General features: G+C 41.6%; 2 protein-coding genes across 2 annotated transcripts in view; one reads left to right on the top strand and one right to left on the bottom strand.

Annotated features, from left to right (window-relative positions):
• The window catches only part of SHROOM1 (shroom family member 1), a 106,297-nt gene that overhangs the window by 84,148 nt on the left and 6,031 nt on the right, over positions 1-16,118 (bottom strand).
• The window catches only part of GDF9 (growth differentiation factor 9), a 3,905-nt gene continuing 3,355 nt past the window's right edge, over positions 15,569-16,118 (top strand). Inside the window, exon 1 of the mRNA XM_006023556.3 lies at positions 15,569-16,061. Within this exon, the coding sequence (XP_006023618.1) occupies positions 15,632-16,061 (430 nt within the window). The 5' untranslated portion in view covers positions 15,569-15,631. The remainder of the gene's footprint in view (positions 16,062-16,118) is intronic.

Here is a 16,118-nt window from a genome sequence, read left to right as displayed (position 1 = left end):
AAGAGAAAAACAATCCAATACGCAAAATCACAACCAAGAGCAAATTCTAAAAAACTGGATTTTGTCATGGAAACACCCACAGACTAACAACAGTATTAATCAAAAGGAAGACAGCTTGGGTACAACAGAAAGTGGCATGAAGGATTGAAACAAATTTTAGAATAAAAAACAACTTTCATATCTGTGTGTAAGATCTGTTGAAATGTATAACAATGATCTACACAGTCTGTCCATGTTAAAACTTCTGGTCCCAATCAAGCAATGCACCAATTTGTTTAATATTAGACCCAACTTTTATATGGGGAATAGACCTGATACTCAGTTCTTTCCATCTCTAACTTCGGTGATAGAAAGGGCTTTACAAGTATTGATCAATCCTCTCATTATCTGCAAATATTACGGGGGACAGTGGTTATAAGTGGCCCAAGGAGCTCAAGGAGATTAAGGTATTGTGAGACTGACCATCACAGCACATGGCATTTAAACTCTAGTCTCTTAGTGGAAATCCAGAGTCCTGAATGAGGCACATCAGCATGGCACAACAGCCAGTATGCTGAGCTTGGAGCCTCCTAAGGCAGCCATAAGGAAATGCTAGAGACCTTGGCTTAGGCACTTGACTCTGGAGGTGCAGGGAAATGTTTATGTTAGATCAGGATTCACCCCCCAACTCTATTTCATGGACTTAGAGCACTTTATTCATCCTTTCCAATGATAGGCCAAGAATCACTCCTTTCTTTTAAGTCAAAGTGGAAGGAGAGGAAGGGGACTCCATTTTACAAAACAGTTCAGTGGTTAAAGCACTTGCCCAAGAAGTGGGAGATGTAGGTCCTATGCTCTCTTCAGCTTGATTAGAATTAAATGCATCCTGCTGCTTTTCTGGACTGTCCCTTGAGCACCTAGATAGATTATTTTGGAGTTGGGCAGGTGCTGTCCACTGTCCTGGACAAAGCTGCGCTAATTTGTAAAGTTGGACCAGAGTGAGAGGCAGTAATTGGAAGGATGGCTTTTCAACCCAGTGATGAAGGCACTCACCTGAAGAGGGGAGACCCAGGTTCTGATCCTTTTCCACTTGCATTAAATAGTCCTTGGATAAAATGCACAGGCAACCTTTGGGGATAGGGGCAGAGGAATCAAAGGTTAAGGACTGTCCTGAGGCACTGATTTTAGACCTTTAGTCCCCAATCCACAAAAGGATTTAAATGACTTGCCCAAGGTCACCCAGGAAACCAGTAACAGAGCAGAAACAGAACCAGGAATCCAGACTCCTAGTCATACATTTTCTGGGAAAACAAAGAAGGTTGTTTACTAAAATAGCAGAATTGCACTGGATATGCACAAGTGAAGACTTGTGTTATCTGAGAGGAAACAAACAGACGTGGAACAAATGCATCATAGAACCAATTTCTAGCAGTGGATAAAGATCATCTGAGTAGATTCAAAGCCCTATTTTGTGGAACCTGATGGTCCTACTTATTGCTTTTGCCACTCTTATGTATATGATGTATAAATATATTGCATACATACATATGCAATCATATACAAGTATGTATATGATCGCAATAGCTACATAAGAGAGTTGCTTTTCTTTTTCTGAAGATCTCCAAGGGAAATACTTCTGTCTGATTGAGACTTGTGACAGGTTAAAAATATACTTACTTTGTTCAGGACAATACAAACAATGAAGGAAAGAGATGCTAAGAACCATCAATATGCAGTGTAAAATGCTGGATCTTTCAGTGGTGTCCAGTGGGAAGCAGAATAAAATCCTAGCTCAGTAGCAGAACCTGGCATGAATCATTCACCAGTAACTGTGTATACAGAGAGAGCGAGTAACATTCTAAACAATTTGAATGGACACAACTTTCTCTACCTTGCACACCTAATCCATCAGGGTTACCGGGTGTCTTGATTAATAACATTCACTGCTTAAGAGCAAGCACATCCAATGTGAACAGACACCTTAAAGTAATCACCAAGCACTAGGTTTCATACACCATGCTACATTTTTATGGACCATTCTCTATCTCTGTTGCTCCAAAGTCCAGACATGAATACAGAAAGATACTGTAGCATTCCAGAAAGATCCCAATGGGAGCGAGCTTACCTGTTCTCAGTGCAGTTAAGACTTGAAACAGGAAAAGTTGGTACATGCAACTTTTACAATATACATCTCGCTTCACTAAGTTTTAGTGAGCTCATGTTAAGGAACTAGCATAATGTACTGATGCCAACTCAGTTAGTGAACTACAAATGAATAACCTGATCACAGACTGAATGACCAATGTTATTAGTAAATATGCACCGAATTGTTCACTCTAGCTGGCTGGTTTAAACCAGTGCAGAGATTCATAGTGGCTACAAATTATTATTATTTGATGATGGCTGTTCAGTGGTCTGTATGAAATGAGTTTGTGATCTGATTCCAGTTCCTAGTGGACAAGTGTCCTGTCACCATTAATTTTCTGTCTTTTCTAATAAGTTAATGGGCGGGGAAATGTAATTTCTGGACCTTCTAAGACTCATAGGCACCTGGAAATGAGGGTGATATGCAATCTGGATAGAACTTAAAACACAATGGTCCCTCCAGGACAGATTGTTTCAGAAAGCCTGCACAGATGCAGTGCACATTGTATAGCTAGAACAACTATTCTCTGGAGCCAGAAACTCTGTTACTGTTCTCAGTTTTTAATAAATATCTGATTCCTAACCCTGACAAAGATACTAGAGTTTCATGGGATTGTGGCTCCAGGAGCCCTGTGGAGCAAATGAAATGGCACTGCAGGCTAGATCTTTCACCCTTCCCCCACACTACTTTACAATTGTAGTACCACACGTTCTTGCCTGATTACAATGGATTTGAAGAGATAAGTAATGTGTAACTGAGTTGTGAATTATCTTTCATATTGAAGTGCTCCAAAAAAGCTCTTCAGAAGCATGTACCCCCACTGATGTAAAAATGATGAGGCTTGGCACAAGTCACTTACATCCACACTGCCTCCAATGGTCTAGTATTCAAAAACAAAGCAGACTCTACTTTTCAATGACTGAGTAGAACTGTTAAACAGCTATTTACTAATGATATGTTTTTACAAGCACAGGAAGTGAAACTCTTCCCATGCTACCACTTGTAAAGTCACTAAACACAATGACTGAATCAAGAAAAAGGAATGATTATTTTGTCAAGGGCATTTTCTAATTCTAGTTTCTACAAAGTGTCCATGAGGCCATTCACCATCCAGGTTAGTCTGTTGGGCTGTACAACAGAATAGGAAGCAGGAACTCTGGAGTTTAATCCCAGCTTTGCACTAACTTGCCATGACTTCTAGCAAATCATTTTCCCCTCTGTGCACCACAGATTTGGCATCAGTAAAGCCTGGAATTATATTTTTACCAAACTCTTTTGTATGTTGGTTAACATTTCTAGATAGTGCTGTATGTAGACAGCAGATCAGTGGCATGGTTAGGATGGAGTTAGACAAGCTTTCGAATGAAAGACATTTTTCATCAAGTCTGACCAAAAAAGCCAAATACAGCATGCAGTTGGTCCAAGAAATCCTTTCCTTTAAGTGTCTACAAATCTAACTTCTACACCTCTTTGGAGCTGTACAAATGTTAACTGAAGCATAAAGGGTATGCAAACCCAAAAGGTGTTGGCATGTTCTGGTCAGATCTGAATAAAAAATGGCTTGCATTCAAAAGTTTGTCTAACTCTAATTCCAACAATACAGTTGGTCCAATAAATTATATCACCCCAAAAAAATCTTTGCCTCTCACGTAATTTCTGGGCTATCATAACTACATCACTCTTACACAACCATATACACTTAGAGACATGCAAACAATGTGCTGTAACAAATCCAAGAGGTATCGCCATCAGTCCACAGACCTTTATCCCGCACAGGATGCAATGGACTGTCACAAGTAAAAATGTAAAAGGTAAAAATCAATTTGTTTTCAATAGGTCTAAATAGAAGAGGTGAAAAGACTCATGGTTCACATAGATCCTGTTGCTTTAAGCGGATATACATACACTGGAAGAATATAAACCAACTAGGAACAAAAAGCAAGTTCAACTACTACCCAATCCATTAACATTTGGAAAGTCTGTTAGACACCAGCACATACAGTTCTTTTAAGGTGTTGAGCGAAGGATATTGTACCTTAGTTTAGCAAGCAGAGCAGGAAACTGAGAATCAAAACCTCCTTTTTTATTCTCAGCTCTGATGTTGAAGGAGCCAAGTATCCTCTTCATGACTCAGTTTATTCAGCTGTAAAATGGAAATAATATTGCTACCCGATTCAAATTGGTTAAATAATAATTCTGCATCATACCTGATGATGTCATCTGCTAGAAATTATCTTTATGGAAGTTCAACAATACTGTTTAGTACATTAGAGAAATTTTCCTGTCTTCTCTATAGTAAAGAATTGCAAACGGCTTTTGAAGAGAAATCATTACAGAAATTGGAGATGGAAAAAACATAAGTCATTCAGTTCATCTTCCCCAGATACTGAAAGGAGCTAAAGGGAACACCAAGGAATCTGAGGTTGTTGCATGCAAAGAGATAGAAGAAACAATCTTCCACAAAATGAAGGAAAAGCAACAATGGCACCCCAGGATATTAACAAGAGGCCCTAGAAAAGGCAAGGAATGGGGTTGTGATGATCTACACTTCACCCGTAAGCTGTCATTACTGGTATTAAGACTGACCCCTCTGACCTCACTTTTCTTGTTTAATGACTCCATATATCTGGCATAGCACCTTGTGGCTAATATTTCAGTGGACATAAATTGTCTGCCATAAAATCATGATAAGCAGCATCAAAAAGCAACACACATTTTGTACCCGAGAGACTCAACTGTAAAAATAAGTATCTCCCTTTTATATTAATTGTCTGCCTAACCTAAGTGAGCCTGCCTAATGAAATGCCCCTTATATTGAGGCAGGACCGGGGAGGAATGCGATTGTGATACCAGCAAGGGCTCCTCACGAGTTTCTGCTGCAATGCGACTTCTCTGTGGCTTTCTGCTGCTCGTCTCAGGGACAGACAAAGTTACAACTCTTGAACTGTGCGTTATTTTAAGTGGTTCTAAACCTGGTAACAGTGGAAAGGACACCATGTTCCTCTGACTACAGGAGTATACCATTATTTTTGCCCACCCCGTATTTACTCATCACGGTAAATAAAATTTTCCGTCAGACAGCAGTTTTACTTGAGGCGCAGTTGTGTCCGCAGAGGGGACAGAAGGTACTCTTAACTCCTGCTGTGCAAGTAAGACGTATCCCTAGCAATACCATGAACATGTACAGTGACTTCCCTGGGGATACTGCTTTCCTTCCCGCAGAGCTCACTGGCAGAGGTAAGGTTTCACGTAGCTCTTCCAGGTATTTAGACAACCACAGAACCTTAGTGCTTCGTAATTGTTAATGCATTTTTCCTCACAACACCCCTCTGAAGGAAGCGGGGCATCAGTATTTCCCAGTCTCCACCGCTGCTCAGTCTGGGAGCCAGCCTCCATCACTTTCTTGTTAGGTTTTCAAACTAGCACCCTCTTGTGTTCTTGATGTTGCCCCTTTTGCTTTAGAGATCTCCCAGGAGCACCCACAAAGTTACCACGTAATCCTTCAAGTCCCTCCTGACAGTTTCTCTCCTTTTTGCTTACAAAAGAGTAAAGGTAGACTCCATCACTTTCTTGTTAGGTTTTCAAACTAGCACCCTCTTGTGTTCTTGATGTTGCCCCTTTTGCTTTAGAGATCTCCCAGGAGCACCCACAAAGTTACCACGTAATCCTTCAAGTCCCTCCTGACAGTTTACTCTTTTGTAAGCAAAAAGGAGAGAAAGGTAGAGTGACAATAGGCTAAGGCCACTGTCCATCATGCTGATGAATGCCACCGCATTGATTCCTTGTCCTCCTCTGTCTGTCTCCATCTGGGGCCCATCTCCTACTTTCACAGTCTGCTCTTTGAGGCAGGGGTAATTGTTTCGTTCTGCATTCATACAGTGCCTGGAATAAATGAGTTCTGACTAATGACTAAGGGGCCCTACGCCCTGTGGTAATACAAATAACAATTAACTGAACTGACGTGAGGCTGAGGCACTGAGAAAACACTGACATACTTGAAGTCACAAGAGAAGTCTGAGGGAAAGCAAGGAATTGAGTCTAGGTTAGTATCTTAACCACGGGATCACCTTTCCTCTATCTGGATGCAAGGTCCAGTTAGCTCAGCTTGCAAGACTGGTGCCTAACACCTTTCTGCAGCAACATGAAGCTTCCTGGGCCGTCATCATCAAGCCTAGCCCTGCCTAATTAGAAACATCTCATGAGTTCAGAGCCCAAGATAGCTGAGCTGCCAACTATTTTAGAGACAGTTTGGTTTACTTTTTTTATCCTCCTTTACGTGCTCTCTTGTTATTGCATCAGAGGAAATCAGCTTAGGATTCTACTCATCCAAAGGAAAAAGTTCCTGTTGCTGCAGGTGACTTATGGAAATTCGGGACTGCAAGAAGAAGGGAGTTCAAAGCTATCACGCAGTTCCACAATATTTGACCAGAGGACTTGCTGGGCTTCATTCCTGCAGATTCCATAGCAGAATACCAGCACTGGTCCTCCACGAGATCATTATGAAGATAAGAGGATTCAAAATCTCATCTGCTGTGTCCATGTATTGCAGTACAAATAGCACATAAGATCAGGCACCTTTTGGAGATCCCCAGGTGGTATAACAAGATAGCTAAGGAGAGACTGGAAAATGGGTCTCAAAACTCCTGACTGTGGCTAGCTTAACTCAGACTGTTAATGTTATAGTCAAAGTTACAATAATTACATGGCTACCAAAGAGATCATGTGTGTTATTTTTTAACTTCATAGCAACTACAAGGATAGAACTCAAATCCCTTTTTGTGGAAGCACAGGTCCCTCCCACCTGGGCTAAAAACAGAAAGTCTCCATTATGCAAAAGCATCATAGGGTTTAAATAGTTCTGATGGTTGTAAGAGGACAATGGTGCATGCAGGCACAAACACTCCTTTGTTACAGTAATTTGTTTTACTTTATGATGATTACAGTAACAATGAGCTGTTACAACTTACAACCATATTTCTTCAGAAATCGCTACTCTCTATATGCACAGCAGCAACATAAGTAAGTTGCATGTGGCTATGCAGTTTGGTAAGATTCTTTAGACAATGTTAATGGACTGCAGAAAACACCTGACATTTCTTGTGTTTCAAAGTCCACTGAATCGGCTCAGTGAGCTAGAATTAAAACCTCTATCATGGCATAATGTCTGTACCTGTGACTAATGCTGTTGCCCTCTTGTGAAAACAAAACACACTTCAGTAACTAACTACAGGGCAAAGTCACATATTCCTCATCTGTTTTATAGGAATTTTAAAATTATGAGCATTACTAGCAATTGAGCAGCAGTTGGTGTACTTCGTGTGAAAAAATGAGAATGCATAGCTCCTATCAGGAAAATCTTAAATTTAAGAATAAACAGAACATTTAGAATAACAATCTACATAGTCGGTTCAATAAAAGATATCACCCTAAGAAATCCTTACCTCTCACATAACTTCTAGATTATGCAGCTACAACACCACACTTACACTAACTTTGAATAATTAATCTATATAGGATCAGGTAACGGACTAATAGCAGTATGGATTTTAGGGGACATTATCATAAGGGGACAGTATAGCTCACATTTGGTGTTTTAATAAAAGTAAAGCTCGAATATGACAAATGCTTATGCATGTGAACTATTCCACTCTTACTTCAGTGGGACTACTTCTGAAGTCATATAATGCATAGCTACACATGGGAAGCCTCCTAGGTCCAAAAGTGTGTGTCAAGGTTTATTTCCACTTTTTTGCACACATTCCCTTCTTATGTTTATATTCCAGCTTCACATTTTGTATCCAATGCATATTTCAGCATTGTACTACTGCACTAAAGCCAGAAATTGAAAATGGCCAAACCAACTCAAACAGAAAGGAAGCTTGATAATCTACTACAGTGGTTCTCAACCTTTTAAAACTCAAAAGCACCCCTTGGAAACTGCCACTTTTTAACTCTTATTTTTGACCATGGAAAAATAATAGAGCAACTCTTCTGAGGCAAAGAACTTAGAAGGATCACAAGTCAGAATGTTTTTGGCACTGTGGATTTCTAGTTGAAACATCTGGGTTTATCTTGTGAATTGTGTAGGTGTTTGCACAGCTAACGGTGCTAATATTGCATAGCACCCTGCAGCACCCCTAAAAGGATCTCATGGCATCTCAGGGTGCTGCAACACCCTGGTTCAGAAATACTGGTCTATTATCATTGCCTAGGATGACACACAAAACACCTAGACAAGAAACACAAAATGCCAAAAAAGAAAGTTAAGTAAATCTTACTAATTTTTTTTCCCCCCCACTCAAGAATCTCTCTACCACAGAGGCTTAGGAAGAAGCATATTTCTCCTTTAAAAAAAAAATCTTCTTGCTCTGTTAAAACTACTGCTGTAGAACCCATAAATTCTACTCATTTCCTTTTTCTTTGTAGTATGAGCACAAATCTTGCTTCACCTCCTTTTCTCACATCTTGGATGCTAGCTGCTGAAAGACCATTAAACATAAGGGAGCTTAAGGAAGTCTTCAATCCAGCTGTCAGTGGGAGGAGATGTAGGCAATTCTAAGCTCTGGGAATCCTGTAGGGAGGGAAACTGCTGATTCTTTATCCTCACTCCCCTCTCACAAGGGAATATTTAAGTTTACAGCGATTAGAACTGGAAATGTCTTGGACTCTATTCAATTTGTTTTTACTTGAAAAAGATTTGTAAAGAAAATCTTTCAACTTGAAAAAGAAATTTTCAAATCATATGTTGTAAATAAACATTTTCCCTGTGTTACTAGTAACAACTTAACGTATAAAACCAGAAAAGAATAAATCTGGTAGGTTGAAAAAAAATATATATTATCCTTGATTCCATAGAGTAAAGAATTGTGCTGACCACCTGCTATTGTTTCCTTTTTGCTTTTCTCTCCTCTTATGCAATAAATGTGATCTTCCTCTATAATTTTTGTTTATAGCCAGGTTCACAGTCATCTCCTCTTTGGACAAAAACATACCATCAAACTCCAGGGGTAAACCAAAACATATCTCCATTGACATCAGTGGGGCTCCAGGCACATGAAAGTGTCAGGATGATTGAAGGAGCAAAGCAAAATTGCAGGGCAGGATTTATTTCTTCAAAAGACAACTTTTTGAGCTGGCAAATGTAAAAAGAATAATCATGGAATCCATTCTGTTGTGTTAAAATTGTTTTAATCAGTTCTATATCCGTCTCTCTCCCCAACAAAGTGAGACTTTGCTAATTTTTAAAAAGCTTTCACTTCCCAATTCAATTTTCTTCTCTGCGTCTACTAAGTAGTTATGAATATCGCTTCTCCAGAAATCTACTGCTAACAACAACAACAACAACAAAACCAAAAGAATCATTAGCACAGGAGCTTCTCTTTTAGCCCCATCTACCCTTATTTTTGATCTTTTATTCTGGATGATCTTTCTTGTGACAAGCCTCTGAGTCTGCATCCAGAGGGTTTTAGTTCAGTGTTTCCCAAACTGTAGTCTGTGGAACCCTGATGGTCCATAAAGCCATGATACATGACACACAGATTGTACCCATTCCCAACCCGTCTTTCAATGAAAACTTGATGAAAGAGTTACTGAGAGTCACTATGCACATGTAGGGTCGACAGTATTCAGCTGGTTTGAAAAGCTTTGGAGGACCTGATTGAGGTGTTTGGTTTACACTTGAAAGCTCCACACATCACAATAAAAATGTCAGGTTCTAGGGACTGAAGTCCCCTACCTGCATCAAACAGGCAAAACCTTGGCAGCAGCAGCACAGGCTATCTATCCCCACACTGCCCTGCTGATGGCTGAGATTTTTATACTGTAGATCTCACAGACCGCGCAGCCCTAAGGAATTAAGACAATGGTGGCTTTAAGACAATGTATCCCCTCCTTCCCGGGCTGCTCTAGGGTAAAGGAAGAATAATGTACAAAGTAGGCAGTTATATTAAGCTACAGCAGTTTCCTCAAGAAGCCCTTTGGGTAGCAGCAGTATTGAGAATGAAAATCCAGCCCACAGGGTTACAGGCAAAGTCCTCAACTATTCAAACACCAAAAAAGCTGAGCAGACTGTCCTGAGTTGAGTACATTGTGGGGTCAGTCTCTTTGAAAGTCAGATCAGGGCACCTGCAGGTGCAGAACACTTCATGATTGATGAACACAGGAAAAATTCTGTACTCAAGATCTCTTGAGTACTAGGTTGCCTGTGAACGTGGCATTCTACATAGAGTGTAACCCTGCGCAGGACATTACCTGTGCCGTCACGTGAACAGTGGGATCCTGGGGTGCCTGGTAGTGAGTGGCCCCGTCCAGCTCCCTGGGTAGCTGCTGCAGGGTCCCCAAGCAGAGAGCCTCCCCTTCCAATAAAACAACCTTGCAGACCATTATAAAACTATTTACAGGATTTAATTATTTACAAGGTAACATATAACCAATGCAATAGAACAAATGTTACACCGGATGACCTGGTGGTAGGGGCTTAAGGGTTAATACTTCTTGGATACACATTACACTAGGGGAAGGTATAAAGATTACCCACGATAAATAAGGAACCAATAAATAAATACATTGATATTCCAACTAATAAACCATCAAGAACTTATTCACACAGTCTATAACTTGTACACTGTGTACTGAGGACCCTGTGTGCACTGCCCCTGGCGGGGTGTCTCGGGGAGCCCCTGCACAGGATCTGTGGGTGGTCCCTGGTGTTGGCATCCCTCACACCAGCTCCAGGGGTCTCAGTGCAGCAAGCCGTGGCTCCTCCCCTGCAGTCCCTGCAAGAGAGCTGAATCCTGCCCGAGCCCCTTCCCTGGCTCAACAGGGAGCAGTGTCTGGGCTGCAGGTTGTAACAGTTCCCCTGCCCAGCACAGCCTCACAGCACCCAGCAAATGCAGCCACTCCCTGGGCCCTGCCTGGCTCAGGGCTTCTGGTGGCTGAAGCAGTCCCTGCCGCTCTAGCCCAGGGCTCCCTCCAGCACCTGAGCCTGCACCTCCCCAGGGCCTTCTCACTCACAGGAGAAAAAACCAGGGCAGTCTCCAGCAGTCTCCCCCTAGCCCTGCACACCCCAGCCACACAGGGGCTTGCAGAAGGAAGGGTCTTCCCAAGCTCAGTCTCCTCATAGGCAGCTCCTCTCTTGTGCCTGCCTCAGCAGGGCTCCCGGGAAAGGAGGGAGAAGGGACACACTGCAGCACTCTGGGTGCAGGCTCTCACTGCTACTTCTGCAGGGCTCTGCCAGGGGCTCTTAGAAGGACGGCTGTAGGGAGATCCTTTCCCTGGTCTCCAGCCTGTCTTCTGCCCCCTCTCTCTCTCTCCTTTGTTCTCCTCCCCTCTTTTAACTAGGCCTCTCAGCCAATCCCAGGCCAGGACTCTTTCCAGGCTTTTGCTAACATCTCTTATTCAAACCCTGCTGGGGTTACATCACTCTTCCCACTTCCAAGAGGGCTACCTCCAAAACAGCTTTACTTGCCCTCTTGTGCTACCACTCCCACAGGTACCGCCATGATGGAGCTGCACCTTTGGCAGTGCCTGAGTGGAAACTTGGAGAAATATGTTAGTGCAACCATGCCCCATTTTCCTTTCAGCCCTAGACTTACTGGCAGAGGCTGCAAGTAAAAGGCCAGTTAACAGGGATGGATCTTGTGACTGAGATGCTTGCTTATGAAACAACTACCCATTCCGTACAGGCCATCAAAAAATGATAGCTTTAAAATTTGCAAGCCTCCAGTTCCCTCAGTCATCTAGTCTGGCTCAGCGGTTCAGTTTTCAATATATCTCTCTCAAAAGCCTCTTAGCTCACAGTGCAGAGGTGAATTACACCAGTTTAAAACTAGTATAAACTGGGCCAGAATCAGAGCCACTCAATTGCTCCATCAGTTGTTCTATGCCAGTGTGTTGGCTGATTCATTTTATTAAAAAATGAATTAAAGTACAAACCAACTCACTCAGCAAAACTTTAAAAAGTAACTGACCTTAGAAGTGATGGCGCCCGCCTCTTATCATAACCTAATCAGCTGTGAGAAAAAGGCTACATTATTTTACATTACAGACTGCTAGCTGAATATAATCCTAACCAGTTTTGTAATTAACCTTCCCCTCTGAGTGAAACTATGCCAGACTGACATTTTGTAAGTTAATTAAGCTTTCTTCAAGCAAGCGCTCCTTCCTTGGAAACAGCAAGATATGAATGTTAGATGATGGGGTGACATTTTACCACATTACTGATAACACAGGTCTAATTAAAAACAACTGACAAGAAAGGAGATTCTCTCAGGTATCAGCCTAATGAAATAAAATAAAAAAAATCCCAATTAGACACGTTCAGCAACAGGAGGCTCTGTGCATTCCTGAAGTAATCAATAGTGCTCTAGTGGAGGTCTTTCAGACCACATTCCACAGATAGCCAGTAGTGACTGAAAAGCACCCTGCTTATTTGGATGCCTAGATCTGAGATTAGAGTTAGATGTGCTCTGCTTAGGGACTGAAAGGTAATCTGAGGGCACTAGAACCACAATTACTTTTCTATTACATTTCTCCAAGGCTGGTATTAGTGTCTGCAGAGAAGTGAAAGGCAAGAAGCATGTTAACAGCAAATGACAGATATAAATCAGTTACTTTACACTGTAATTAATACTTATAGGGACACGGTCAGGTAGGTGAGGGCAAAAATGCAGGTTTTGTGGGAGGAAGGATTTCTTTACTGTTGCTTTTGTTAGTTAAAAAAAAAGAATCCTCTGGATTTAAACATTCACTTTCAATGTTTGTAGCCCAGACATCAGAGCACCAAGTGCTCTTCGCTAGTGCATGAAAACCTGCAAGGGAAATCAACTGGGTATAAAAGCAAAACAGAGTGAACGTGAAAGAAAAACAGTGCCGATAGAAAAAAGGAAGTTGGAGTTTTGACATTCTTTTTTAATCATCTCAAATATTCTTGGTCACCTTCTTGCTTTGCTTCAAATAAATTCTGCTAGGCTCAGTTGCTGATGAGGAGGGTGAAAGAACCTGGGGAAAGCTGTGCCTACCACACTCGTGTCTGAATGTGGCTCCTTCATTTTATCACTGATGATACAGAACATGTCCTTTACAGTATCTATTAGAGCCCATCTAGATTTTTTTTCAAAACAACAGTATGTATATTAAACTGTTTATTTTATCCCCTGTTGATCTGTACAATAACCAGCCTAAGTATGGGAAATATATTCTAAATGGGTTGTTAAACATTTTTGACCCATAATAAAATATACCCAGAAAGAGAGACTGATATCTAAAAAGAGGAACTTATGCATAATTGTGGTGCCTAACCCAATATCCTGATTCTTGAGGCATCAAAGCTCTGTGAGCACCTCAAATTTCAATATTAAAATACCCTGGGTAACAACATTTCTGATTCTGTGCATGGCTAGAAGAACCATGGTCTTGAAAGGGCTAAGAAGGCAAGTGCCGTGCTCAACCAGGATCCATAAAGTAGGCACTCCTTCTAGCCCCTGAAGGGCTTGATCTGGTAGGCATTCTTGGGAAATACCTGTCAAGCTCTGAATAAAATGGAGAAGCAACACCGCTAAACACTTGCTCAGTGGTTAGAGCACTTGTGTAATACACGAGACCCAAGTTAAATTCCTGCCTCTGCCTGAAAGGGGCTCTAATATATATTGCCTGTCTTTCAGGGGAGTACCCAGATCACCAACCTATAGACTATTTCAGGTGAAGATACTCACTCCCCTCCTGAGCTGTTCCACCTTGCAGAAAAGTACTGAAAATTCACTGGGCCAAAGAGAGTGTGAGCTGGCAAGAAGGAACAGGCAGGCAGCACTCTGGGTTCACTCTGTTCCAAGGAGGTTTTATGTATTTTTCATTGGATAAAATACACAAATAGGCCCAAAACAGGGCCTGGAACATAGGACTCCTGCCAAGGCGAGTCCTCTAACCACTAGACTCAGTGGCAGACTCTTTCTCACCCAATTCTTCTTGATTTTTTTACAGGACAGTGAAACAGCTTCAAAAGCTGGGGTGCAAACAGGCTCCCAATACTTCCTAGCCCCCAAAAAGCCTAGATCATGCTGATTGGAGTACTCTTCTGAGTTGGGAGTTGTGGTTTAGAATCCCCTCAGGGGCCAAATGGAGTCAGACTGGAGAGGGTGCTCAAACCACTGACCAACTGACTGCATAAAAGAGGATATCACCACTATAAAAGAGGGATGATCCCTGCTCATTTTTGATATAAAAGAGAAAGTTCTGGACTGTTAATCCTAAACGGCAAGAAGTGCTTCCTGTTTAGCCAAATCCTACATCTTAAATAAGTGTGCTAAATTAACAGGGATAAAATGAATGAACAAAGGGCAAAATAAATCTTAGATGCTGTGACTACAACCACAATGAAACAGCTCACTTTTATCCCTGCTGTGTATGCTCATGGACCAGTGACAACTGCAATGGTGAAAGGTTACTACTTGCAGCTTTGCCTAAATTACTTACCGTGCATACAACAAAGGGGAAAAGTCTGCCCCTTCCCAGCCTGTTTCTCAGCTACTCTGTTTAATTAACTGAAGCCCAAATAAAAGAAAGCAATTAGTTTTAAATCAGATGGGATCCAAAATTCCCGATATACCAATAATCAGTTTATTCTCTACTCCTGGTGCTCCAGCTATTTCTAGGGAATGGTCTAACATGCCATGCCACAACCGATGCCTAGATTCAGATGCTTCTAGCTTACAGAAGTGGACTGAAACTATTAGAAAGTAACAAAACAAGGTGTGTTCATATTTAGTCCCTCTCCTGTTTAGTGTACTGTCAGAACTCAGATCATTAGATTGTTCTGTCTCTAAGGTATTTATAGTGGACCCATTGCCAAATACCAGTAACTAAACATCAAACTGAAAACTAAAGTATTATACATAAAGGATACTTGTTTCTTCCATTTCTCGTAGTTACACAGAACCGTTCCCCAATCCCTTTTCTTCTTTTAGTCAGCATTTTCTGTCTGTCTCATTTCACTTGTGGTGCTACTAGAAATGTAACTTCATAATTTCCATAAGAATCTTTTTTCTTACTAGCTCATTAAAAGATTATTGTTAAGTTTTGCTTCAGAGTTACCATTAAGTGGGCATCATTATTGTGTTAAGGACCTTTGGATTCTACAGCTCTTTTAGGGGCACATGTTGTTTTAGGGCTGTTGATACAGAGTAACTAATACTCATTTAGTGTTTCTCACAGACTCCCTCTAGAGGCTGATAGGGATACAATCTCTAATTAGTATACCTCTCTATAATTAATAATGATTTCCATGTGAACGTGGGTAGAGTGTGAGAATGAGGATCTTGTTTCCAGTCATTATGGTGAAAGACCTTAGCCTGAACTCAAACAGTCACCTGGGTCCGTTGACCAGCTGTAGGTCTTTCCACCAGCAGAAACTTCCTTTGCATGCACACCTGAAACATATTTAGGGAACCAGGCTCGGCTCTTCTTTCTATTCTAGCATGGGAAGGCATTTTTTCTGCTGTGATCTCTAGAGACATGGATGTTCCCTGGAAATTTTTTATCTATTTCTGTTGTTACACCAGGCTGCTTTCTTCTAGCATCTTATGTTCCCCCAGCTCCAGGGATGATGTGGTGCCTGATGAGACTCTTGAGTTGTTGCTAGTTCCTGATAATAAGCTGCCTGAGCTACCTCCATTGTTGCTGCTGCCACCAGGTATGAGAAGTGGCTATACCCTCCTGCCTCCCCTTCTGAAGGTGCTGTCTGACCAGAGACACCAGCACTGGGAAAGTGAGGTCCCAAGACTCCAACCAGACTCCAGAGCCCTTAGGTATATGAAGAGACTGTACAAGATGTCTGCCACCAAAGAAGGGATCCCAAAAGTCAAGAGAAGTCACCTCTATAACACTGTCCGTCTCTTCACTCCACATGCTGAGTGCAAATACCACCACAGGAATGAAATGAAAGGTATGTTGGGGTGTCCTGAGATGAGGGATGGGATGGGATGCAGGGGTGGGTGATAAC

The sequence above is a fragment of the Alligator sinensis genome, unplaced genomic scaffold (genome assembly GCF_000455745.1).
Source record: "Alligator sinensis unplaced genomic scaffold, ASM45574v1 scaffold135_2, whole genome shotgun sequence".
NCBI classification, from domain to species: Eukaryota; Metazoa; Chordata; order Crocodylia; family Alligatoridae; genus Alligator; species Alligator sinensis.
The sequence above is the reverse complement of the archived record's forward strand: the minus strand, read 5'-3'. Positions and strand labels throughout refer to the sequence as shown.